Genomic DNA, 27,076 nt, shown 5'->3' on the forward strand with positions numbered 1-27,076 from the left:
AGAGCGCAGCTTTTAGCACAAAACTTTAACTTAAAAACTTTGCGTGAAACCGGCATTGCCAGTCCCCGAGCTTCGGGCTAAGAACCTTGTTCTTAGCGCGAAACTTAGCTTAAAAACGCGCAAAACTAGCACTGCCAGTCCCCGAGTTTCGGGTTAAGAACCTTGTTCTTAGCGCAAAACTTAGCTTAAAACGCGCGAAACTAGCACTGCCAGTCCCCGAGTTTCGGGTTAAGAACCTTGTTCTTAGCGCAAAACTTAGCTTAAAACGCGCGAAACTAGCACTGCCAGTCCCCGAGTTTCGGGTTAAGAACCTTGTTCTTAGCGCAAAACTTAGCTTAAAACGCGCGAAACTAGCACTGCCAGTCCCCGAGTTTCGGGTTAAGAACCTTGTTCTTAGCGCAAAACTTAGCTAATCTCTTTTTCTTGAACAGCTCACGGCTGACGCTCGGAAGGTCCTCTTTGAGGAGCTTCTATGGGAGCATCGGGACCTCGCTGAGGCACATGATAAGTGCCAAGGTAAGTTTTTGTACCACCGGCATCTTCTTACCGGAAACCTTTTTTCCTCCTAACATTTATAATTTTTGCTTAACAGTGATCCCGGAAGCTTCCATTGAGGCTCTCAAGGAGCAGCTCGCCGCCGCCCAACGTACAATTTTCCCTCTTTCCTGTTAGCTTGGTTTTCTTTTCATCTTAATCAGCACAATTTTGTTAACACCTTCTTTTCCGGGTTTCAGGGGAGAAGGACCAGCTCATCCGGCAGCATCAGGAGGAGCTGAGCGCCCAAAAGACCAGCTACCAGGAGCTCAAGTCCCAGTTCATCCAGCTGGGGCTTGATCATGCTAAGGCTCTCAAAGCTGCTGAAGCTGATGCAGCGGCCAAGATGCATGAGGCTCTTGAAGATGCCGGCAACTCCAACATGGTGTTGCGGACTGAGCTGGAGGAGCTGGCCAAAGCCCGGAAGGCTGCCGAGGAGAAAGCTGCACGGCTGGAGGCGGAGCAGAAGGAGTACGACCGGCTGGTCGTGCAAACTGACGCACACGCCTACCGTAAGTCCTTTCCTTTTGCACTTTCCGATTACTGCCCACAAGCCTTTTTTCTTCCGATAGCATTTTCTTTTCGTTATCTTTCCTTCCGGTTGCATTTTCTTCCGGATTCCTTTCCTTAGCCTTTTTCTTTCTTTGCACGGGCCTTTTCCCGGACTCTCAGAGGTTTGCTATCAAGAAGGTTGACGAGCACCGCACTGCCCAGGCCCAAGAGAATCTTGGCGTGCCATGGACCCCCTATGACCATTTGGTCGCGCTGAGCGCGCGGGTGTCTCATATGCGCGCCATAGATCGCAACCTGTCTGACATTCCTGATGTAGCTACCCAGCTCTTCAGGACTCTGTGGCCTGGCGAGGAGGTGCCGGATACTTTCTCGCTGATCAGCGACCGCCTTAAGGGCGCCGGCAAGAGGATCCGCGAGTGGCAGTGCTCTGCTGCCCGCGCTGGAGCAGACTCTGCCCTCTGCGTCGCTTGCTCATGGTATCCGGAGCTGAACTTGGATGCCCTCACCGGAGTGCGCGAAGGCGCGGAAACCGATCTGGACCCGATTCTCACCGCTAAGCGGCAGGATCGCGCGTACCACATCGCGGAGTACGCTGACATGCGCACCTTCATCCCTCCCTCTCCTGACGTCCAAGATTATCTCGACGAGGAGGAGGATGAAGCTGAGGAGGAGCCTCTGGGCGATGCCGGTGCTGGCGATGCCCCTCCTGAAGCCCCCGCTGCCTGATCATTACCTGTGTTATGCTCTTTGGTCCTGCTTATCTCAAAACAATGTCCCGTTAAATTCTACCCCGGTATGCCGGGGTTTATGATGTAAAACTCTAAGTTCGCTTTTGGTTGCCGTACAACAGTTTATGCCGGTAAGTTATACCGGTAGTCAATTATCTTAAGTTTGCCTTAGTATAATTGCTTTTGGTTTTGCTTTTATCCTGCACTGCAAAGATTTCCAAATTGTTTCCGCTTCCAATTCGATGCACACTTGGTTCTTTTGCCTTGGCTCTGCCTGCCTTCTCTGGGCGTTCTTTGGCGTATGAGCACAAGGTTCTTTCACCAAACAAGCATTTTCTTGAACTTAGAAATAACTTCGAAATTTTGCAAAAAACCGGTTTAACCGGGGTTAGTTAAATTTTTCCGGATTGTTTGTTCCCACTCTCTCTCTTCGCGGTTCGCGTGCTTAGTTGCTACCGGTTTATCTTGCTTGCCATGAAGCCGGTTTGCGGACAGCAGCAGAGTCGAAGACTCTGGTAGGTTTAGCACGCTACTAAAACGAAAAGAAAAAATGTTCACCAAGCAACCGGTGAACTGAAAAAACAAACATGTTGCATGCAACTTAGGTTGGGGTAGTCCCCGAGATTCATTTGAGGTTCCGACATCTTTTATTCATAGCATGTAAGGTACAAAAAGGAACTTCTTACTCCACAACTTCAAGAGTAGAAAGGACGCAATAGAGCTACGTTCCATGGACGCTTGCTCTCCTCTCCGGACCTGTCCGCCTTTCCTTTTTTCCACTCCTGTGCATCGATCAAGTAGTATGCATCATTGTGAAGCACTTTGCTTACAATGAAGGGACCTTCCCATGGTGGTGAGAGCTTATGCCTGCCTTCAGTGCGCTGCACTAGGCGTAGCACCAGATCTCCTTCCCGGAAAACTCTCGGGTTAACCTTAGGCTATGATAGCGCTCGAGGTTTCTTGGTAAATGGCTGTTCTTGCCAAAGCCAGCTCTCTTGCTTCTTCTAGCAAGTCCACATCATTTTCTCTGGCCTCTTTGACCTCTTGCTCAGTATAGAGCTGTACCCTTGGTGAATCATGAATGATGTCAGTTGGTATGGATCGTCGCTCCGTATACCATGAAGAATGGAGTGTACCCAGTGGACCGGTTTGGAGTTGTTCTTATGCTCCACAACACTGATGGTAGCTCATCAAGCCAACACCCCGGTGACTTTTCTACCGCCTCAATGAGCCTTGGTTTGACACCGGAAAGTACCAAAGCATTCATTCTTTCCACTTGGCCATTGCCTTGTGGATGTGCCACTGAGCACAAATCCAACCGGATGTTGTTGTCCTCACAAAACCTTTTGAACTCACCTTGAGCAAAGTTGGTTCCATTGTCAGTGATGATCTTTGTGCGGGTATCCATACCGCAAAATGACATCTTTTAAGAACTTCACCGCTGTATGCCCATCACATTTTGCGATAGGTTTCACTTCTAGCCATTTGGTGAATTTATCCACCATAACCAAGATGTGAGTCATGCTGCTCCTTGCAGTTTTGAATGGGCCAACCATATCGAGGCACCAAACGGCAAACGGCCATGTTAATGGTATTGTTTTTAAACTGGACGCTGGGGTATGACTTTGCTTGGCGTACCTCTGGCACCCGTTGCATTTTCTTACTAAATCCTCAGCGTTTTCCAAAGCAGTGGGCCAATAAAACCCATGCCGGAATACTTTTGCTACCAGCGCCCTTGATGAAGCATGATGCCCACATTCTCCTTGGTGAATCTCCTCAAGCATTTCTTTCCCTTCTTCCGGTTCCACACATCTTTGAAGGACACCGGTAACGCTTCTCTTGTACACCTTACCATTGATGAATGTATATGCTTTGGACCTTCTTTGGAATCTCCTTGATTCATTTTCGTCATCCGGCAAGGTGCCGTTGATCAGGAATTCCTTAATAGGTTTAACCCACGACGGTGTCTCTTGAACCAAAAACACCGGTGCATCTATCTCCATGCTATCTACCAGCATCGTTTCTTCCGGTACGGCTACAGCAGTCCCCGAGCTTGCCGGAGCAGTCCCCGAGTTTACCGGTGCAGTCCCCGGGTTTCCTTCATCGATATCCATGGGTACTACATGCGATTCCGGTACGAAAATTGATTCCGATTCCGGGCTTGGTTTGATTGATGGTACTCTTAAGTGTTCCAAGGCTATTCCAGGAGGAATTTCCTGTCTAGATGAGCCTAGCTTGGACAAAGCATCCGCGGCTTCGTTTTTTGCCCTTGGCACATGGTGAAACTCACAGCCCTCAAAGAAGTCGGCAATCTTTTGCACGTGAAATCTGTACAAGGCCATGTTTGCATCCTTCGCGTCCCAATCGCCGGAACATTGTTGCACCACATGATCTGAATCTCCATAGCAAATGATCCGGTGCGCACCGATTTCTTTTGCGACCTTTAATCCGTGGATCAAGGCCTCATATTCAGCGACATTATTCGATGCCCTGAAATGCACTTGCAAAACATACCGGAGATGATCTCCTTTTGGCGAGGTAAGCACCACACCAGCACCTAGACCCTCTTTGAGTTTGGATCCATCAAAGTGCATTTTCCAGTATTCTATCTTACGATGCGGCGGTTTGTATTGCATCTCCGCCCAATCGACGAGGAAATCAGCCAAAGCCTGTGATTTTATGGCATCTCTTCTTTCGTACGCTGGTACATATGGTGATATCTGGATTGCCCATTTTGCAATCCTTCCGCTAGCGTCCTTGTTGCACATGATATCGGAGATTGGTGCTTCACTCACCACCTTCATAGGATGTTCTTCAAAGTAATGCTTGAGTTTTGTGGCGGCCATGTACACGCCATAAGTCATCTTTTGGAAGTGAGGGTAGTTTTGTTTTGAGAGGGAGAGCACCTCGCTCGGGTAGTATACCGGCCTCTGGACGGTTTTTCCTTCCTCTTCTCTTTCAACCACAACCACTATGCTCACAACCCGGTTTGTTGCTGCTATGTATAATAGCATAGGCTCTCTTTCTAGAGGTGAAGCCAGTATAGGTGTTGTGGCCAACATTGTTTTCAGTTCTTTAAACGCTGCATCCTACCGAGGGGTCCGGCATTTAACGTGTCAGATTTTTTCATGAGAGCATAGAGTGGCAGAGCTTTTTCTCCCAACCTGCTTATGAACCGGCTTAGCGATGCCAAGCTACCGGTAAACTTTTGCACGTCTTTTAGATTGCGCGGTATTGTCATTCTTTTGATTGCCCGGATTTTTACCGGATTTACCTCAATGCCCCGGCTTGATACGAGAAAGCCAAGCAACTTGCCGGCTGGGACACCGAAGGTACACTTTGCCGGATTGAGCTTCATCCGGAACCTTCTTAGGTTATCAAATGTTTGCCGGAGGTCATCGATTAAGGTTTCCTTTACCTTAGTTTTTACCACCACATCGTCCACATACACTTGCACATTTTTTCCGATTTGATCAAACAAGCATTTTTGCATACAGCGCTGGTACGTTGCACCAGCGTTGCGCAAACCGAAAGGCATAGTGACATAGCAATAAGCCCCGTGCGGGGTAATGAACGCAGTTTTTATTTGATCTTCCTTTTTCAAGGGGATTTGGTGGAAACCGGAATAAGCATCCAAGAAAGACAACAGCTCACATCCCGGTGGAATCGGTCACTTGATCGATCCTGGGTAAGGGGAAAGGGTCTTTCGGGCAAGCTTTGTTCAAGTTGGTGTAGTCAATGCACATGCGCCACACCTTTGGAGCTTTTGCTTCCATGTTTTCTTCCTTCTTCTTCTCGACCAGCACCGGATTAGCTAGCCACTCGGTGTGTAGTACCTCCACAATGAAACCGGCAACCAGTAACTTTGTCACCTCTTCTCCAATGATCTTTCTCCTGTCTTGACAAACCGGCGCAGCGGCTGCCTTACTGGCTTTGCATCTTTCCGGACATTTAGTGAGTGCTCAGCCAGCTCCCTCGGAACACCTACCAAGTCATCAGTAGACCAGGCAAAGATATTCCGATTCTCACGGAGGAAGCTGACGAGCGCGCTTTCCTATGCCTCATTCATACCGGCACCGATACGAACGGTGCGCTCAGGGTAAGCTGGATCCAAAGACGATGTCTTTTGTCTCTTTGGTTGGCTTGAACGCCGGTGTGCCCAAGTTTGCACTCATTGCCGCTAAGCTCAGCTGCGAGGATCGAGCCGCCGCAATCGCGGTTTGCATCCTCCTCTTCTCTTCGACAATCACCAGCGATTCTGCCAGGTTTGATCCGGCGGAAGTCGTTTCCAGCCGAGACTTTGTAGTTTCCGACCACGGTCAAGGGTCCATGAGGTGCCGGCATCTTCATCTTGAGATACGCCGTGTGAGTCGAGGCCATGAAAGCAGCCAACACCGGTCTCCCAAAGAAAGCATGGTAAGGACTATCTAAGTCCACCACCTCAAACTCAAGGTTTTCAACCCGGCAATTGTCACGTCCTCCAAACGACACATCCACCCGGACTTTTCCAACCGGTGCGCAGGACAGTCCCAGAACGATTCCATGGAACGTTGTGCGCGTTGGCTGAAGCATGTTTTCTGTTATGCCCAGCATGTTCATGGTGTGCATGTACATGATGTTTATGCTGCTCCCATTGTCTATCAGCACCTTGCTGAACTTGACTCGAGCGTTTGGCCCTTGCATGATTGGGTCCAAGACGAGGGCATAGCCACCCGGGTTCGGCATGACCTTAGGGTGATCCTTGAATGACCACGAGATCTCTTGATCAGACCACAGCATATATTTTGGTATTGCCGGCATCACTGCGTTCACTTCCATAGAACGGCGATACAGGCTTTGTTTATCGCTTGGCTCGATTCACGAACACAACGCAGCACATATCTGGATCTTTGTAGAATATTCCGGCCCAAAGGTGCCGGTGGAGGTGGTTGGTCATTGCCCTCCATCACCTCGGTTAACCCGCCGGGTACTGCTGCCGGTTTGGCTGCACCGGTAAGGCGTTTGCCCCGGTAAGCGGTGGTGGTGGTGGTAGCTGTTGTTGCCGCGGCATGTCTTGTGGTGGTTGTGCATCTTTCGCCGTTCCTTTTTGCATCAAGTACTTGGTCCAAGTGCAATCCTTCGTCAGATGGTTTGACGGGTGTGCCGGGTTCGGTGTGTGCCACCGGCAAGGTTGGTCCATGGCAGCTTCCATGGTGTACTTCGCGGGTTCTTGCCAGTTCTTTTTACGAACCTGTGGCTTCTTTTCTACCCACTGTTTTTTAGGACCTGCCCATGGCTGCGATCCGGTTCTCTGCCTCTGACTGCCGCTGGCCTCAGAGTTTTCTTGCACTGCAGCAACTTGCTACGGACCGTACCTTCGATCCGGAAAATCTTCCCTTCTTTTGTTATTCCGGTTATCCCGGTGTTCCTCTTGGTGCTGCTGTTCCGGCTCAGGTTGCACTGCCGGCTGCGTTGGGTCTCCCAACGCATAGCTATCCGCCACACGTATCATCTCTGCCAACATTGTCGGCATGTTCCGCTGCAGCTTTTGCCACAACGGTGAACCTCTCCTGCACCCACTGCTAAACCAAGCAATGGCCTGTGCCTCGATCACCCCTTCACAGGAGTTCCTTGTGGTGTTCCACTGGGCCAGATAATCCCGGTCTGTTTGCTCGGCGCTCGTATGCACAGAGCGAGCTGTCGCGGCCTGTTTGGCCTCTGATAGGTGCTGCTGAAATTGCTCACAAAGGCTTCCTCAAAATCCAGCCAGCCATTTATGCTTCCTGCTGGCAAGTTGTTTAGCCAGATTCTTGCCGGCCCAACCAGAAATGATGGTATGATTCTCACGGCCCATCGTCGATTTCCTCCTCCTGCTACGGTTCCTCCGCCGCCTGCGACGTACACTGCGGTCACGTAATCCGCGAGCCAATCTTCCGGCTTCGTGGTGCCATCATATGTTTTTGTGTCATGGGGCAACATAAAGTTGCGAACTGGTGGTTTTTCTTTCATGATCCTTGGGCCAAAGCATTTTGGGCCTGGGGGACCTTCCTCCTCGATCATTTCTGACAAGTACACTCTATCCAGACGGTGCCTCGCATCCCGTTCCGGTAGGTACCTTTCTCCAAAGCGTTCTCCCAACGAGTTCCGGTATGCTGCCGGTCTTGCAGAATCGGCTTCATCATAACATTCCGGTACCGCGGCCCTTGCCTGCCGGTACCTCGGGGGACCTATTTCCTCCTCATCGTACGCTGCCCTTGCAGCCCGATAATTTTGCCCGGTTTCTTGTCTACCGGCATGATTGTTTCCGGCATAGCCCTCTTTGGCGTAGCCTCTGTTTGCCCCTTGGCCTTTTCTGCCGGCATCATATTGCCCGGCTTGTTGCTTTCCGGCAAGAACTGGATCGTACACAGTCATCTGCTGCGCATTCACTTATTTTTCTCTTCTTCTGTCCGGATGGGGGGACGAAGCCTGCCCATGGGACTTGCTACCGGCATTCCTTGTCGAACGCGCGGATTTTGAAGCCACAGCCTTGTTTAGCCTATCAAGCTGCTATGCATGCTGTTGCTCGATAGTTTCAAGAAGTTCCCGGACACGCTCTTGTTGTTTTGCCAGAGCGTCCCCGGAAAGCGAGTCACACAGCGCTACGGCAGCTTTAGCAGCTTTTATCGTTTTATCCGGCCATCGTACTTAGGTTTCTCTACAATGCTCACAGATGCAGAGATACTTTTACCGGCAGCAACTTCTTTGCGCAGGTCCTGATCTAGATTGCGAGCCTTAAGCCGGTTTTCCGGTATCCTAGCAGCATGCGCGTTAACAGAAGCAAAGCCATGGGCAGCGTTGTACTCACGTAGGGTTAGGTTCAGCTCGCGCTGCGCTCTGGCGATGTCCTTGCCGCTCTCGAGCATCTTCTGGCGCTGCGCCTCCAGCTCCGCCTGAGCCGCTGCCGGGTCGATGTTCTGCGCGATGGGGGTGGCGAGGACGTTCATCGCCGCTTGGAGCGGTGTTTCCGGTGGCGCGGATGATGCTCCCGCTGCGCCTGCGCCTCGCTCCAGCGGTGGCTTGGCCGCACGGGTCCAAACCGCACGCCCAGCACCTTCTTCTGCAGCTTCTTTGCCGGCGTCGACCGCGCCTGCCATCATCACCTCCACGCTCCCTGGAGCACGGCCAGCATGTAGCCACCTTGGCGGATCCGGCGCCACCAGCACCGGCGAGAGGCACTGGCGCACAGGAACAGTGCCGAAGTAGATGCGGTGGCTGCCGAACTCGATGATGCGGCCGTTCTTGGGGAAGATGCCGCCGTTGGCGAAGCAGCCCGCGTTGTCGTTGATGAAGTCCATGGCGTAGATGCGCTGCACCAACGCGGAGACCGTACGCTGACCGGGGACATCGAGGATGCCCGCCCGAATGTGAACTCCAGCAAGCGCCACTTCATGCCCCACGGTGGGCGCCAACTGTCGTCGTGGCGAACGAGCAGATGCCATGGGATGGCTTAAGTTGGGGCCGAATGGGCGCTAGAGGATTCGGGGGAGGGTTTGCGACTAGATGGGATGAACTTCCGGATGCTTTCCTCAAGAACACAACCAAAGGCCGATATGCACGAAGAGAGACAAGAGGAAGAACTCTTTACTAGATCGCTTGCTTCATTGATCTCAACATGATTACAGGTGCTTGGATACCAGTTCTATCGTCTAATCTCCTCTGTGGACACACGCCCGTATGAGGCAGTGCCCCCTCTCCTTATATAGGGGAGAGGGTGGCTTACAGAACAAGAAACCCTAATGGCATCTTTGACTGGACAAACTACTTTATAAAGCTACTTTAATCGTAGATGACGCCGAAGTCTTCTTTAATCAGGGACGCTGACGTCCTCCGGCTTCTTTCAGCGTCATCTCTCTCTTTGACGCCAGGGCTCTGATTAAAGCCGCTTTGCTTAGCTCATCCTTGTCTTCTTGCTCTGAAGAGAATCTTTGACCAGTCCCGCCGACAGGCCCTTCTCTCCGGTATCTTCTTTACCGGGTTCCGGTATACCCCCTTGGGGATACCGGCTTAGCTTCACTTAGCCCAAACTCTTACCTTTGTGTTCCGGTAAGAATATTAAACCGGTATCTCGATGGCTCAAACCATCCGGTTTGGCATGCCTTTGGCATACCGGGGGTCATCCCCCCAACACGTGCCCAACTTTTGTTGGTTAACTACCGATGGCAAAACAACGTTACTCTACACAGAATCAAGTCCCCGGGCATGATCCTGGAGTGCCAAAAAATTTATCGGGTGCGCTTCCAGTGCTCCCGATGGGAGTAGCCCCCGAGTCTGGGCACATGTGCTTGCAACTGGGTGCAGATTCGAGCTAAGCAACCCTCTTTCTCTTCATCACTCTTCTTTTTCCTTCGAATCCTCAATCATATCGAGTGCGCGTCAGCGCTCCCGATGGGAGTAGCCCCCGAGTCTAAGCGCAGATGCTTTGTAATCTGTGATTAGATTCAAGTTTACCATCCGATAGTTTTTTTTATATTCTTTCGAATGCTTCAGGGAACTTTTATGACGTCATTGATGACGTTTTATCGATACCTTGATTTTGACTGACAAGACGTTACCCACTGGGCCCATTCTCTCTCCATCTGGTCCTGTTTTCAAGCAATTTCCAGTCTATGCGCACAGTTACCAAGGTGGCTCCTCGATTCCCGCAACCATTAATCGGAAATAGGCCCGTTTGATTAGACTGACATCAACGACACGTGCTCACGCATCTTTCCTCCTCTTAAGGTCTCCAAAGGGCGAGAAATCCCTAATCCTTTCCCACATCTGTCTTTGCCTTCCTTCTTCTTCCTTCCATAGCCGCTACGCCGCCGCCACCGCTTCTCCAATCTTCACCAGATCTAGACAATGGTGAAGAAGAAGAACGTCACTGCCGCCGGCAGCTCTACGACTGGTGGTGCCGCCGCCAAATTTTCCTCCACTCTCTCAAGGAAGAGTCCTTGAGATGCTCCTCCTACGGCTCCGGTGCCGCCAGGTTCTTTAGCCAAGCCAGGAGATTGGCTGGCGTCCTCCATCACGAAACGTGATGAGAAGAGGGCTCGAAGCCTTGGGTTGGTCTCCCCCAACGACGGGGACGTGATTCTTCCAGGTGCGATCTCTCGGCCCAATCCTCCCGCTGGTTTTACCGTGGTATTCTTATCATTCCTACATCGGGGTCTTTCGCTTCCTGCCCATGAATTCCTCCTTCGCCTTCTTCGGACTTATGAAATCCAACTGTGGCAACTTACTCCCAACTCAATCCTTCACGTTGCTGTGTTTATCACCCTTTGTGAGGCATTTTTGGGCATCGAGCCCCATTTCGGATTGTGGAAGAAAATCTTCTACGTTAAGAGGTACAGCAGTAGCAATGGATCCTTCGTCATTGGAGGTGTGGGGTTCGTGGCTCGCTCGGAGGTTAACTACTTTAGTTTCCCGATGAGAGAATCCGTGCAAGGATGGAGACTGAAGTGGTTTTATGTCAAGGATTCTGTGACAACCGAATCCCAGCTCCCTTGCTTTGTCGATGTTCTTGAGGCTAAGCCGAAGGATTCCTGGAGGAACATTCTTTCTTCTGACGAAAAGGCAGTAGCCGACGAGTTATTCACCAAATTCCTTTGGATCAAAGAAGCCGATGGTCAAACCATGATTGGCACGGAGGTAGCAGTGGTGTTCCTGAGGCGTCGAGTTCAGCCAGTCATGGCGAGGGTTCGTCCAATGTGGATGTACACGGGTCCAAAAGATGAAACCAGAATCAATGTCGCTGAACTGTCGGAAAAGGAGCTGCTTGACGAAGTCCGTCGCCTTACTCTCTTTAGTCAAGAGGACTCGATCCCATTGATATCTTCCTATGCTCCTCTCGACGCCAACCATCCGTTGTCAGAGGTAACTCTCTTTCTTATACCCTTATTATGCTGTTTTTTCTTAATCGACAGTGTTTGTTTAGTCGACAGTGTTTGTTTAGTCGGCATGTTTCCATTGTTCTTATTCACTCCATTCTTCAGCAGGTTCCCATAGTTTCTGGAAACTTGCAGGATTCACCGAATGACAATTCCGAAGGAAGAGGTTCCTCGATCCCTGTTGATTTCCGCACTGCCGAACATATAGATCCAGAGGATGAATGTGATGACCCGATAGATTCGGAAGCCGCCCATGCCAACCTTCCTTCCCCAGCCGATGATGCTTGCAACACAGAAGGATCAGTGCGTGATGATGACGCTGATCATGATGCCTTTATTGATGCAGCTGTGGAGGAGGCCAGGTCTTCACCCGCAAAGAGATCGACCGGCGGCTTTGCCGATGAAGATGACCTCTTCGATATGTAAGTATCTTCTTCCCTGAAGCCGTATTTCATCCTTTTACTTCTTGCATCCCATTCATAACTTTTCATCGATCAATTCCCTTCACAGGGACGAAGGTTTCGTCGAGCCGCCGGCCAAGAAGGCTAAACCCGGAGCCACTCCGCCGGACGTCGCTGCTTCTGAAGCGTCGGTTCCTAAAGCAGCCCCCGCAGCTCAGATATCAACCGCTTCCTCCCTTTCTAAAGGGAAGGATGCTCCTTCAACTGCCGCTACCAGGACTCCTCCTTCTGTAAGTCCCTCTCGATTGCAGCATGAACTTCTCGAGCGTGTATCTTGCTTAATGATTTCTCATTGAATAACCCCCTTTTTTCCTTTAGGACCTGCGCGGAGTTATCTCCTCTTTGCAGGCCTTTGCTTCCCAATTCACTTCTCTAGAAACAGAGAAAGTTCGGCTCCAGAAGGAGATTAAATCTTCCTCCTCAAAGTTAGATGGTGCGGTCAAGATAGCTGCCGAGGCCCGCCAAGAAGTCGACTCCTTGAAGGAGGAGCTGGGCAAGCTGAAAGAGAAGTTGAGAGAGGAAGAGGCGACCAGGCTAGCTGCCGAAGCTCGGGCGGCTGAAAAGGATGAACTCCTTCGCCAATCTTCCTTGGCTTTACTTGGTAATCTCTTTTGTTTTCCTCTGTCAATTATCGTACTTATGGGCTCAGCCTTTTATCAATGATCTCTTCTCATTCTGCAGAAGCCGCCAACATTCCTGCCGACGCCTTGGACAAAATTCCAGACAACTCTCCGTCTAATGGCTTGTCGATGACTCTTGCTTCTCATCAGCTCACACAGGAGCTTCTTGCGAAGGGAAAGGGTGCCATGGCGCGGATACACTCGATGATCTTCCCCAAGATCAGTCAAGATAAAACTCTGGGGCAATTGATCGACGCCTTCGCGATTGACACCAAAGAGGTTATCGAGGTATTCAAACGCACTTCACGTACCTATGGCGCCGTCCTTGCCTTCCAACTTATGATGGGTCACGGCTTTAAGGCTGATATTGAAGAAATGTCCAAGGAGCTGCCGAAGGAGGAGGATGGGCGGTTGGTCGATTTGAGCACCTTCAAAGCGTCAGCCGTTAGATGTGCACGCCAACTTCTTGAGTTGGTTTCATCAAGAAAGACGTCGGCAGGCCCTAGCTTATCAACCCAGACTCAGGCGCTCTGATCTTTTGTAGCAAACTTTTCCTTAATTGGATGTGAAACATTGTCTTGCTTGGATATCCTTCGGTTGTAATAAACTCTGTGCTAGCAATGTTGCTAGCACACTCTTTGTTATAATACTGTCACTTGCATTCTCCCGATGGGAGTATCTTCCGATGTTTCAAGGAATCAGTCTGTCATGCTTTTTGACGCTGTTTCTTGCAGGTGTTCCCCGTGCCTGCATCTGTCGAAGATTCTTTGGGTGCTCTTTCTGAAGATGATCGGATCCAACGTATGAAGGATCATATCACACAGTTGGAGAAGGATCTGCGCAGCACCTACGCCTTGGCTGCTATCATCAAGAAGAAGGGCGAAATCGCGTCTGATGTAGAGCGCTACACCCTTACCGAACTTCATAAAGCCACCGAAAGTTTAAACTGTAAGTCCCCTGACCCTTGTATTCATTATTCTTCCACCAGAAACGTGCCGCCTGATCTTTTATTGATCGCTCTGCCAGTCATATCTCTGAATCGTGCGAAAGAGAACAAGCGGATTCACGAGCGTGTACACGCGCTGATCTAGTTGTCGTCAGCCGAAGAAATTTTCTGGCGGGAGCAGTCGAAGGCGTCGGCTGTTGCACAGTTTCAGGATCGGGTCCAACAGGTTCACCACTTCTTCGAGAAGTGCTACAAAGCCCTGAGGGTAGTTTGGAGGACAATGTTTCCCTTGAACAGAGTTCCCCCCACACTATTGACTCTGATGTCGGAGTTTGGGAATACCAAGAAGATTCGGGACTTGGTGCGAGCTCATGTCTTTGCAGGAGCCAGACTTACGCTTGCTCTTGTACTTGCGCGTTATCCTTCAGCGAATTTACTGTCCATTGCCAATGCAACTGGTGACTTGGAGACGCTGTATCCGAAGGTTTTACTACCTGCGAATATGATTGTCGACAAACTGGAGAAGGATTCGAAGGCACCTGAAGAAAAAGACACTCCGCAAGGGTGATTTCAGGAATTAAGGTTGTTTGTATAGATGTTATGACTACTTGATCCAAGTGTTAGGATCGTTTATTTTTTGGTAGATACATGTATATGTATTTTTACCATGTTGATGCCGTTGGCAAATTTTGAAGGAGCAAATCTTAATTGCTCGTTTAGTCGTGTATGTATTTCGTTGGTCGGCAAAATTTTTGAGTGATCAGCTCGTGTTGCGGGTTTTACTAATCCCGTTGTATGCGCAACTTTGCCTTCAACCGATGTATGCTTCGACAGCCACTCCTGAATTATTCGGGTGTAATGACTGCCGGTGAACCCGTTGTTCCTTGATATTTCCGTAAGCAAAATATCGAACGTGGGTTGTGTTGATGTGTACTTCCGGACTCTTGCTATTTACGGCGCTCGTAGAGGCATCTATAACAGAGGGAAGGGTTAATGTCCTTGTTTATTTTGCATCCTGTAGCACTCGTAGAGTTATTTTTCGGAGCACGGTCCTTTGCCGCGTACTGTGTTGGACCATCGTTTGCCAAGATTTACAAAGATGCGGTTTAGGTGCTCCGGTCAACTGCAAAGCTTTTCAAGGAATCGAAACTTGAGTTCTTATTAATAAAAAAACGCTGGACTAAAGGGCGAAAAAGGGGAAGCCCTGTTTGGAAGGAAAAATGAAACTAAATGCTAGTAGATTGCTTAAGTATTGAAGGGGTTCTTCTCATCTTCTGGCTTGGTCACCGTGTTGGTGTTTTTTGAAGCGTCGTCGACTTTGCTAGGGATCTGGGCAGCGATTGTCAGTGTCTTGCTGCCTCCTATATCTTCTGCATCGTCAACTGCCGAAGCTTTTGCTGCCGAAACCTGGGCTGCCGAAGTTTGTACTGCCGGAGCTTCAAGGGCGAGGTCGGCAGACTTCTTCTTTGCTCCTCTAACGCGTTCTTCTTCCTTAATACTGCGTGACGAGGACTTCGGCGGAAGGTCGGCAATTTCTTGCCTCAAGCCAAACTTAGCAGCAATCCTCTGAAAGTCCCGATCACAATTGTCCGAGCGTGAGAAACTTCCATAGACTGTAATGTTTGTCCCATTGTTCCCAGGCATTTTCAGCTTGAGGTATGCGTAATGTGGTACATCCATGAACTTGGCATAAACTGGTCTCCCGAGTATAGCGTGGTACTGCGATTCCCAGTTCACGACTTCGAACTCGATCTTCTCCTTCCTGAAATTGTCGGGTTTGCCAAAGACAACGTTTAGGTACGCTTTGCCAAGAGAGTACGCTGGCGAAGTAGGGAGGATCCCATGGAAGCGAGTGTCTGATTCTTCTAGCATTCTCATGGTGATCCCCATACTCTGGATTGTGTCAAGGAATATCAGATTGAGTCCACTTCCTCCGTCCATGAAGACCTTGCTCATCTTGAATCCTCCTATCTGTGCTTCGACCACTAGGGCAGCGTGTCCTAGTTTTGGTATAGTCATCGGGTGATCCGCTCGGCTGAACGTGATATTCTGAGACGACCATTCGACATACTCAGGGATGTTCGCCATGATGCTTTCTGCCAGGTTGATTTCTCGGGTGAGCTTCTTCATTTCTCTCCTTGAAACACCTGTCCTGTGGATCATACTCATCTGCCCACGTGGTGATGGAAATGCCTCGTTGGGTTGATGAGGTTGAGCTTGCTGGACCTGGTGTTGCGGTGGGGGTGGTGGTGGTGGTGGTAGCTGTTGCTGGCCTGCCTGCTGGATGAGTTTTATGCATATCGATGAACTGCCGACAGTCCCTGAGCAGGTGGCTAGACTTTATTTTACCATCCTTGGAATCGGTATACGAATGCAAGTAGCAGGGGGCGTTGATCTGCTCGGCGTATGGTAGTTCGGGGGTTCTCTGTTGTCATGGTTTATTGTTGCCACGGTTCCCAGAGTTGTTCCGATTACCGTCCTGTCGATCGTCTCGCCTGTCATCATACCGATCGTCCTGTCGATCAGAGTAGCCTGCGGCCACCAAGTTGTTGTCAGCATAGCTGCGGTTCTTCCTTCTCTTGTTGCGATCCCTTCGACCACCCGCTTCGGCTGGTCATCTTCTTCATCGTCGCTGCGCTGTCGTGGCTTTCGAACGTTGTCTTCGCCATCGGCCCAGCTGTTGGCGATTTCCATTAACTTAGTTATGGTTTTCGGCTTCTTGCGTCCGAGTTCTTCTATATAGCTTTCACGTCGGATGCCATCGCGGAAGGCGTCGATTGCTCTGTCGACAGATACGTCTTCCGCAGCGTTCAGGAGCTTGGTGAATCTCCCGATGTATGCGCGCATCGACTCCTTCTGCTTTTGCTGACAATGCCGTAACTCTTCGATCCCGACGGGCCTTTTGTAGGTTGCTTGAAAGTTGGCGACGAAGGCTTCTACTAGGTCGTCCCATGACTTGATGGAACGCTTCGGCAGACCTCTTAGCTAGGCTCGCACTGAGTCCTTTAGGTAAAGCTGCAGGCACTGCATTGCTGCTATCTGGTTCCCTTTTTGCAGAATCACTGTCTGTAGATAATCCTCTATCCAGGATCTCGGCTCCTGCTGCCCATCGTACTTGGCGGCGTCGGTAGGGGTGGGTTTGAACTTCTTGGGTGGCATCGCCTCCCGAATTTTGTAGCTTAAACAATCGGCTCCCCTAAGCTCGCCGTCGTTCTCCTGGCTCTCATCCGAAGAATCGCTGTCGTGTTCCTCTCTGGCGGCGCGTCGCCACCTTGCTTTGTCGATCCTACTCTGAGTAATTTCATCCCGAGCATCTCTCGCATGGTGTTTTGAGCCACTAGCTTGCAACGTAGTCTTGTCCTTTCTTGGAACCAGATTGTCTCCCAATATCGCGAGACTTTCTAGGGCACCTCGGTGGGCTTGAGCCATGGAACCTTCGGGGCGCTGATTGATGAGATATGCAGCGAGATTGGCGGTCGCTCCCGCGACGGTCTTTGGTCGTGGCATGCCCGCGGTGTCTGTGGTCATGAAGGACTTGGTCAAATTTGATGTTATTTCTCTAGCATCGTCTTCCGAGAGCCTGGACATTCTTGATCGATGTTTGCCTCCTCCGTGAGTACTTCGAGAGGCGCTTCCCTGCGAGCCCCTTCGTCGCTCGCTGGATCGGTCTGCCGCAGATAGGCGTCTCTCGAGGGTGGCTTGCTCCTTGGATAGTCGCTCCCGATTTTTCTCCAATATGGAGCGGTAAGCATTGAGAGTGCCGACCGTGGTTCCCGCAGGAAGTGGCGTGTTGTTAAGCACGTCTGCCTTGGCTGCTGCCCACTCCTCCTCTGCGATGGTATGGTCGCTTTTGTTGTTGCTGGCGTTGTTCTCAAAACTAGCTCGCCTGCTGGAACGGGGGGTGCGATCTCCATCTCCCCTGTTAGCAACATAAACTTGGAGGGGCGCCACTCTTCGGGTGTGTCCTTGGGTGATGATGTCGATGCTGTCCTCTCCCGATGAATAGTGGGCATTGCAGATGAACGGCGTGTCGCTCGACCCTAGCCCGTGCCTGGTGTCGCAGTTCATGCAGTAGTACGAGGTTAGCTCCGAGGACGCGGGATCATCGGATCCGACCGACATGGAAGATGCTGAACGGGGAGTCGAAGGCGCGGGCAAACTCGACGGGCTTGTCAGGCCAGCCGAAAGGTCGAGTGATGACGATGCGCTTGGAATCGTCGATCTGGAGATGGGAGATTCCAGCAGCCGAAGGACTCCTTCTGAGTTGACGTTGTAGTGGACGCTCCTGAAGGTCATTGATACGTCTCCAACGTATCGATAATTTCTTATGTTCCATGCTACTTTATTGATGATACCTACATGTTTTATGCATACTTTATGTCATATTTATGCATTTTCCGGCACTAACCTATTAACGAGATGCCGAAGAGCCGATTCTGTTTTTCTGCTGTTTTTGGTTTCAGAAATCCTAGTAAGGAAATATTCTCGGAATTGGACGAAATCAACGCCCAGGATCTTATTTTTCCACGAAGCTTCCAGAAGTCCGGAGAGGAAACGAAGTGGGGCGACGAGGCCACCACACACCAGGGCGGCGCGGCCCAGGCCCTGGCCGCGCCGGCCTGTGGTGTGGGCCCCTCGTGGCGCCCCCTGACCTACCCTTCCACCTACTTAAGCCTTCGTCGAAAATAACTCCAGTACCGAGAGCAACGATACGGAAAACCTTCCAGAGATGCCGCCGCCGCCAATCCCATCTCGGGGGATTCAGGAGATCGCCTCCGGCACCCAGCCGGAGAGGGGAATCATCTCCCGGAGGACTCTTCACCGCCATGGTCGCCTCCGGAGTGATGTGTGAGTAGTCTACCCCTGGACTATGGGTCCATAGCAGTAGCTAGATGGTCGTCTTCTCCTAATTGTGCTATCACTGTTGGATCTTGTGAGCTGCCTAACATGATCAAGATCATCTATCTGTAATGCTACATGTTGTGTTTGTTGGGATCCGATAAATAAATGAATACTATGCTATGTTGATTATCAATCTATTATCTATGTGTTGTTTATGATCTTGCATGCTCTCCGTTACTAGTAGAGGCTCTGGCCAAGTTTTTGCTTGTAACTCCAAGAGGGAGTATTTATGCTCGATAGTGGGTTCATGTCTCCATTAAATCTGGGGGAGTGACAGAAACCTCTAAGGTTGTCGATGTGCTGTTGCCACTAGGGATAAAACATCAATGCTATGTCTAAGGATGTATTTGTTGATTACATTACGCACCATACTTAATGCAATTGTCTGTTGTTTGCAACTTAATACTGGAGGGGGTTCGGATGATAACCTGAAGGTGGACTTTTTAGGCATAGATGCATGCTGGATAGCGGTCTATGTACTTTGTCGTAATGCCCATAAATCTCACAATACTCATCATAACATGTATGTGCATGGTCATGCCCTCTTTATTTGTCAATTGCCCAACTGTAATTTGTTCACCCAACATGCTTATTCTTATGGGAGAGACGCCTCTAGTGAACTGTGGACCCCGGTCCATTCTTAACATCGAATACAATCAACTTCAATACTCGTTCTACTGTTCTCTGCAAACAATCATCATCCACACTATACATCTAATCCTTTGTTACAGCAAGCCGTTGAGATTGACAACCTCACTGTTACGTTGGGACAAAGTACTTTGGTTGTGTTGTGCAGGTTCCACGTTGGCGCCGGAATCCCTGGTGTTGTGTCGCACTACACTCCGCCGTCATCAACCTTCAACGTGCTTCTTGGCTCCTACTGGTTCGATAAACCTTGGTTTCTTACTGAGGGAAAACTTGCCGCTGTACGCATCACACCTTCCTCTTGGGGTTCCCAACGGTCGCGTGCTATACGCGTATCAGTCATCTCCATGTTGCCTTGTAGACCGGAGAAAGTTGAGCGAGATGAGTCGCTATGTGGGGTGAACTCGTAGTAGCCGAAACGAATCGGGCTTCCCAGATGAGGCGATGACGGTGTTGACGAAGCTGCCGATGACATAAAGGGTTCAGCCGATGTCCGATCTTGTGCCGGCAGGGTTCCCACAGACGGCGCCAATTGTCGAGGGTACTCCTCGGCAATGCCCTCCATTTGGGGCTTAGGGTTAGCGGAATCCTGCAAGCTGACACGAGACATCGATTCACAGACAAGCGGGGGGAGCGATTTACCCAGGTTCGGGGCCCTCGATGAGGTAAAACCCTTACGTCCTGCATGTCTGTTCTTGATTATGATGATAATGGGTTACAATGGGGTGCCGAATAGTTCGGCTGAGATCTCGTCGAGAGGCTAAGTGCTACGATGACCTAGCTTTGGACTTTCTGGTGGCTAGTATTGCTATGATTGATTCTGTCTTTCGGCAGCCCCTCTCCTGGCCCTTATATAGGAGGCCAGGTCTCAAGAGGTCTAACCAAGTACGACTAGGTTTACAAAGCTTTAGATCTAATCCTTTCTTGTTCGGCCGCTTCCTTGTCTTGCCCGCCAAGGATTCCTCCAGTGCGCCGCCTAGGTGGCCCATCTTGCCTCCAGGTGTCTTCATGGTCCTCCAACTAATCAATACAAGATAGGGCAATGTCGATTACCCGAAGGGTAATGCCCACGTCAGGCGCGGCGGGAGACGTAGCGGCAGGGCCAGGAGGCGGAGCGGTGGCAGTGGGAGGAGGTGGAGCGGCTGGAGCCCGAGGAGGCGTGGCAGCGGCGGGAGGCGGAGCGGCAGCGCCGGTGGGAGGCGCACCAGCAGCTGGGGTGGGAGGAGCTTGCACTACGGCGGTTGATGCGGGAGGAGACGTAGCGTCATGATGAAGTCTACGAGCGGCGGCGTTTGGCGGAGATGCAACTCCGGCTACAGAGGCAGGAGTTGGATCACCGTCGGCGGCAGGAGGAGCTGGAGCAGCAACTGCGTCAGGAGGCTGTGGCCGCGGATAGATCTGCCTACTTGATGTTCGTGGCGGAGAGAGCAGCCGGGATCAACGACGGATGAGCAATGGAGAGAGCATCGGAGAGAGCTACGGGCGATCGTTCATCTCCACAGAGCCGGGTGACCAGTAGGTAGTAGGCTAGAGATAAGCAGGTTCACCATTTGTAACCGAGAAACAATGATTTAAATGAATAGTGCTCAAGTTAACTAGTATGCACATGACATAAGTTTATATTTGCAAGTTACAAGAAGTTATATTTTGTTATGTCTTTTTCGAAGAAGAACATTACATTGCGTGCCACTTACATCATTCAATTGTTTATTTAACTTGGACAATTAAATATATTGAAGAGATAATATCTACCGCAGGACCAACTAGTTGCGAAAATTAATTTACTGCGCCGTGGTACCAAGATTAGATTTATAAATGAAAATGTAACTTTCATGCGTCATATCAATTCAAGCTATGTCAAGTCAAAACCGCTCCAGTGAGACTCTGTCCAAAGTCAACATATTTAAAACTGATATATAATATTTTTTTGTTGTATTCAGTTTACTCCTACTCAAGTAGTGCTCGATTCATCTCAAAAGAAAAAGCAGTGCTCGATTGCTCATGAAATCTGGGCATTTTTAGGGCCTATTCTTACTCAGAAAGAATTTTTTAGTGGAGAGAAAATCTTCTTGGTAAGTATCTATTTGTGTGTCACTTACCGCGCCATAGACAAGTTAGAGGTGAACAGTACCATTATTTAAAAAGACATCCGATTCAATAATTAATCGTTAGATTAACCGATAAATTCATTTATCGTCCGATTAACTCGTTTATAACCCGATTAATCGGCTGATTTTAATCGTCAGCCGACTAAGTTAACTTCGATAAAAGATTTTCTTAACGTACCTCTAACTTGTGCTCATTTTCTACTGTTAGATTCAGATCTGATGGTTTGAAACAAGTGCTAGTGTAACAAACAGTACCGTGAACAGTTGATGCTATCGTATCGGGTCAGTACAGTACTACTTGTATAGTGTTTCAAGTGATCTCACCGTTCCAACGGCAAGTCAGAGAACTGAACCTTGGTGACTTCTACAAGCAAGTTAGACAAGCTGCGCCGGTTGCTTTGGGCCGCTATATATTACCCACCTTTTTTTTTTTGAGAAACACAGTACAAACGCAGACACTCACATACACGCGCATACACTCACCCCTATGAACGCACACACGCACACCCCTACCCCTATGAGCACCTCCGGAAGACTGAGCCGGCGGATTGGATCTTGAAATTGACGAAGTCACCACAGGCGCCTCGCTGTCGACGGGAACGTCGCCTCCCACTGAATGAATATTCCGCCTTTATGAGACACACAGATGTCAAACCTGGGGTTTGAACTCTGGTGGGCTGGGGGTACAACCACCCTCCTAACCACCCAACCTCAGGTTGGTTCTCGCTATATATTACCCACTTGAGAGTGAACTTTCGAAGGTCGCACAAAGGCCGAATATGTTTGCTAGGCCCGTTTCGTGGGTAGACTGCATCTTTCTCGTTGATGGGTATATATATTTAGTAGTGGCCCATCAAAGCCCACACATCTAGGGTTTGCTGAAGGTATAAACATCGCGCCGCCTTGCAAACACGACCCTGCCGCCGCCGCCGTTCTTCCTCCTCGCTCCGGGTTAGGGTTAGGGTCAGGGTCAGGGTCGTCACCTTCGGAGGTACCAGCAAGCAGCCCATAACAGAGCTTCCACCTCTCAGATCATTTGTGACACTGTTTTCTTCATCTGATTCCAACTCCGACTTTTGGTTTTGCCCGGCAGATCAGAGATGGCGGTGCCTCTGCTGACGACGAAGATCGTGAAGAAGAGGACCAAGCACTTCAAGAGGGCCCATAGCGACCGCTACATCGGCCTCAAGGTATCCACTTCTCCTACCAATCTTTGAAATGGACAAGTGTAATTTGTAGGCGCCGCATGTTCCGGTGCTAGGTAGCGATTGCCGTGCGCTGTTGTGGTTATTTAGCCGTTCCAAGTGGTTTCTGATGTTAAATTTTAACCTGGATTATTGTGTGTCGTCGTTGTTGTTGCGGGCTATGCCTAATTTTTTCTAGCTTAGGCAATGATGCCGTGAAATGGTAGGGAAGTGTGAGTATTGAGCCAGCTTTACCGATGTGTTAAGTGTATTTACAGAACTTGCACATGACTGAATATAAGCAGTTGACACACCACACGTGGTCATAGCCTGTAGAAATGTTTTCTTGTTGCTTTGAGTAGAAGCCGTAATTAATTTGAAGGAAATAACTCAATATTGCATGTTTAAACAAGCTTGCTTATTCCACTTGGTGCCCAAACTTTGAGTCTAGCTGGTGTTTTCTTTCTCTGCTCTATCTTCCCCTTGAATGAAAGGAAATGATGGCTTAGTAAAAGGTCTGAGAAAGAGAACATTTTCTTCAGTGAACATTGGGACGAAGTAAGAGAGCAGTAGCCCTTGCATAAGTATAGCACTGTGGCTCTCGCAAACTCTTCGACAGCAATAACTTCATGGCTTCATGGAGTGGGTTTGATAAAAAAGGCGAGGCTTCATTCTGAGTATTGAGTGTTTGCCCAGATTTCTCCCAACACTTGTCACCCAGTGGGTGCTGAAGAAAATCTTGTCTTCTCCATGATTAGTACCTTCTTTCTGATCCTTTCACCGAAATGAGTTCTTTTCCTGTTATACCTAAATTTTGGCGGCAGGGATTCTTATATGAATTTGAATTAAATTCTTGTAGTTTTTTGGTTAAATGAATCTGCATTAGCAAGTAAATCCCTGCCACAGAAGTGAAGTTCTGACATGTGCCATTTGAATTGTTTGCATGGTGCACTCTTTGCAACTTGTACCATTTCCACTGTTTGCTTTGCACAGTCTTTGCGAACTTGTTTTTAAAAGCGTCATCTGAAAAATCGATTATGCAACTGCTTGCAGCTGTAGCCTATTTCCTGAATGGAACCAATCAATGAATTATACAACACATAAGCATAAGTATAGAATTCTTGCACGCTGAAGCCGTTAATTTTTGTAGCTTCTTTTTTATTTCTTATATGCTGAGGCTCTATATCTTCTTTATGTATTGTTTTTCTTTGTCTACTTGTGTTATCTTGTGCTTAAAACTGAGCAGTTTCACTTCTCTATGTCTATAGCCCAGCTGGCGCAGGCCAAAGGGTATTGACTCTCGTGTCAGGCGAAAGTTCAAAGGATGTACCTTGATGCCCAACATTGGTTATGGTTCTGACAAGAAGACCAGGCATTACCTGCCGAACAAGTTCAAGAAGTTTGTTGTCCACAACGTGTCTGAGCTTGAGTTGCTTATGATGCACAACAGGTAAACTAATGCTGTCGATTCGCAGTGCTTACTAGTGTTAAGAACTGAATGTTCTCAAGCCTGATGGTTCTTCACACTTTTGAATTGTGCTAGAGTTAACATATGCTTTGTTCACTCTTATAATGATGCTATGATTGGTATTAACCTTTGTGTTTCATTCATTGCTGACAGGACATACTGTGCTGAGATTGCGCACAACGTCTCTACCCAGAAGCGTAAGAACATTGTGGAGCGTGCTGCTCAGCTGGATATTGTTGTCACAAACAAGCTTGCTAGGCTTCGTAGCCAGGAGGACGAGTGAACTATTCTTCAGGCTGCTGTTATGGTCACTTTGTTTGTAGGAGACTGTCTGCTACGAGAGCTTGTCTGGTTATCTCTTAGTTTTGTCATATGAGCATCCTGTTACTATCGGCAATGAGTGGCACAGCTAAAATTTTGGTACTGTTATCAACCTTTAAATCAAGCTTATTTAGTAAAATTTCATTGACTTGTTTCTTTGCTATGGGCCTTTTTGTGTTAAAATGTAACTACCCAATGAGCCTTGTTTATGTAGCTGAAATTTCTGTGCGTTTGAACAATCTTACTGCTATAAAATGGTTACAGTTGTTTAATTGTTCAAGATTGCAAAGAAAACTGCTACCTGACTACTGCCCAGTACGAGGGAATTAATCAATACGACATATGTCTTGAGGTCATATACAATTTTTTTTTTCTATACTAGTTGTTTGATTATAGAACATACCCTTTCTGTACTATTATTAGTGATTATAGAACATATCCCATACGAACCAACCCTATAAGAAATGTGTAGTGCAAATTTATAGGAGTATAGGTCATGCGAACTTTTTTGTTTTGGAAGTACCTCAGGGAAAGTGTCTTAGGCACATGAGCACCAATGCTTGTGTTATTTAAAAATATTTTTGAATTTCAAAAAATTGATATTAAATACCGACCTACATATAAACATTCCAAAGATACGGTATGGATTTTGGAAAAGAAAATGAAAAATGTGTTGTATTTTGAGCTATACAAAAAGACAAGTTTCTGACAAATATCTATCCAGCCACAAATTTGTTTTTTCCCTATAGCTAAAAATACAATGCATTTTCTACCAAAACTTTACCCGAGTATTTAAGACATGTATGTATTCACAAAATAAATGTGACAGAATTTTTGAAACACAGATATACAATTTTGAAATATTTTTAAAAACCAAGAGCACTGGTGCTTATGTGCACCAAATCTGTTTCTTGTACCTCATACAAACTTTCTTTGGTATAATTAAAGAACACTCATATTTATATGAGATTTAAGGTGCGCCCCACTCGAGTCTATGTCACAGAGATGTCAGGTTGTGAAAGAAAATAGTTACCTCTCGTAGAGCAAATACAATAGATCCTATTCAGCAGACTATAAGCCATTAGAGCATCTCCACTCGTCTCCCCACAGAGCCCCCACGGCCACTTTTTTTAATCCGGACGGCGAAAAACGGCCCAGTCAGGCCCCCGGTTCCTCGTTTTGCTCCGGATTTGAGCCTATTTTCGTCCGGACTCCCCATGCCATCCTCGGTTTCCCGGGGGTCTCCCGGGGACTCCGGATGAAGCTAAACCAACCGCCCACGCCCACGTGTCTCCTCTTTCGTCCGGATTCCCCGAGCCGTCCTCTTTTTCCCCGAGAAACGCCGCTTGGGGAGCACACGACTGGGAAACTACTCCCCACGCCAAATCTTACTCCAATCCGGACGAAAATTTCGCCGGATTTGGGCGTGGGGAGCGCCAACGAGTGGGGATGCTCTTAGGATGAGAGAGAAGCAAGGAGAGAGAAGATAGTCGACGCTTCACTTGTAGCCTGGCTGTAGCACAAAGTTCAAAAAGTTGTAGTCTGCCATGGATGCTTAGAGTAAGTACAATAAGTCCTAGTCAGCTAGCTATAAGGATTAAAATACTACATTATTGCTTAGTTGGAGGAGAGAGAGGAGGAGAGAAAAGGAGAGTGGGCTCTTATGCAAGAGCCAGCTCTAGCACGTGCTCCTAGGCACTTTGTGAGAGTGAAAGGTGGGTCATATATTGATAAAATATTACATTTTTATAGCTCACTATTGTATATGTTGGCTATAGATGACATGTCACTTGGCTTATAGCCAGCAGCTAGCTATACTATTGGAATTGCTCTTAGCCGGCTGTTCTCATCTTGCATGCAAACTCATTCACATGCAACCATTTAATACTTGAATAATTGTAGAGCCAACTAGTAACGTGTCTATTGTATGAAGATTTATTTGTGAAGACTTTAGATGACATGGCATGGCTATATAGCCAGAACGGACGCCGACTTTGATGAACGCGCATACGTCGGGCAGCGTGGATGAATTGGTTCGTTTGAATCGCAGCGCTAGAATGCACGTGGCCGGTTTATCCCCGTGTACCGATTCAGACGAGGACCAGATGGCTACCGGGGCCACGAGGGCATCTCCAACGGGACGACGCATTTCGAACGTCCAAAAGTGATCGCCTCTGTCCGTTTTCGTCGCCCCACGGATATATTTTGACCGCACGTAGTGTGCTTCCAATGGGGCGACCTATTTTTTGTTTTGCAATAATATTTAAAAAACATAATGTACTACAAATCATACAAACTACAGCTGGTAGAAGCCTAGACTACATGCTGCACGACGGCTCGGCCCGGTCGTTGCGTCCCTCCCTCGTCTATTTCTCCGCCGCCAGCCGTGCGGCCGCTATAGCTCGGTTCGCCGTCGCGTTCTCTAGCAGGCACCGCCACAACGTCTCGTTCGCGGCATCCGGGATCTAATAAGCTTACAGGTCAAGTTCCTTGGATCCCTATAAATATATCATACTTGAATCTGTCCTCAAAACTCTTTCACGGGACCACTGCCAGCAATGTTAAAAGCCCCATTTCTCGAGCAGTTTCTGTGGCAAATAATCAAATTACAGGCACCATTCCCTCATCTATATGCCAATTGGCTGGTATTCAACGGTTGGACCTATCCGGAAACAAATTAACAGGAGATGTTATGCAGTGCTGGAAGGAGCCATATAACAATCCTTCAGTGTTCAGCTTAAATTCTGTTGATCAAT

At 48.8% G+C, this 27,076-nt stretch overlaps 1 protein-coding gene across 1 annotated transcript; it reads left to right on the forward strand.

Annotated features, from left to right (window-relative positions):
• The first annotated feature begins 22,182 nt into the window (after positions 1–22,182).
• Positions 22,183–24,476, forward strand: LOC127316673 (large ribosomal subunit protein eL32z). The gene is made up of 4 exons (XM_051347120.1): positions 22,183–22,338; positions 22,441–22,537; positions 23,800–23,981; positions 24,153–24,476. The coding sequence occupies exons 2-4, from the start codon at positions 22,448–22,450 to the stop codon at positions 24,280–24,282; spliced, it is 402 nt and encodes a 133-aa protein (XP_051203080.1). The 5' UTR covers positions 22,183–22,338; positions 22,441–22,447; the 3' UTR covers positions 24,283–24,476.
• The last annotated feature ends 2,600 nt before the right edge of the window (positions 24,477–27,076 follow it).

The sequence above is a fragment of the Lolium perenne genome, chromosome 7, assembly GCF_019359855.2.
Source record: "Lolium perenne isolate Kyuss_39 chromosome 7, Kyuss_2.0, whole genome shotgun sequence".
Taxonomy (NCBI): domain Eukaryota; kingdom Viridiplantae; phylum Streptophyta; class Magnoliopsida; order Poales; family Poaceae; genus Lolium; species Lolium perenne.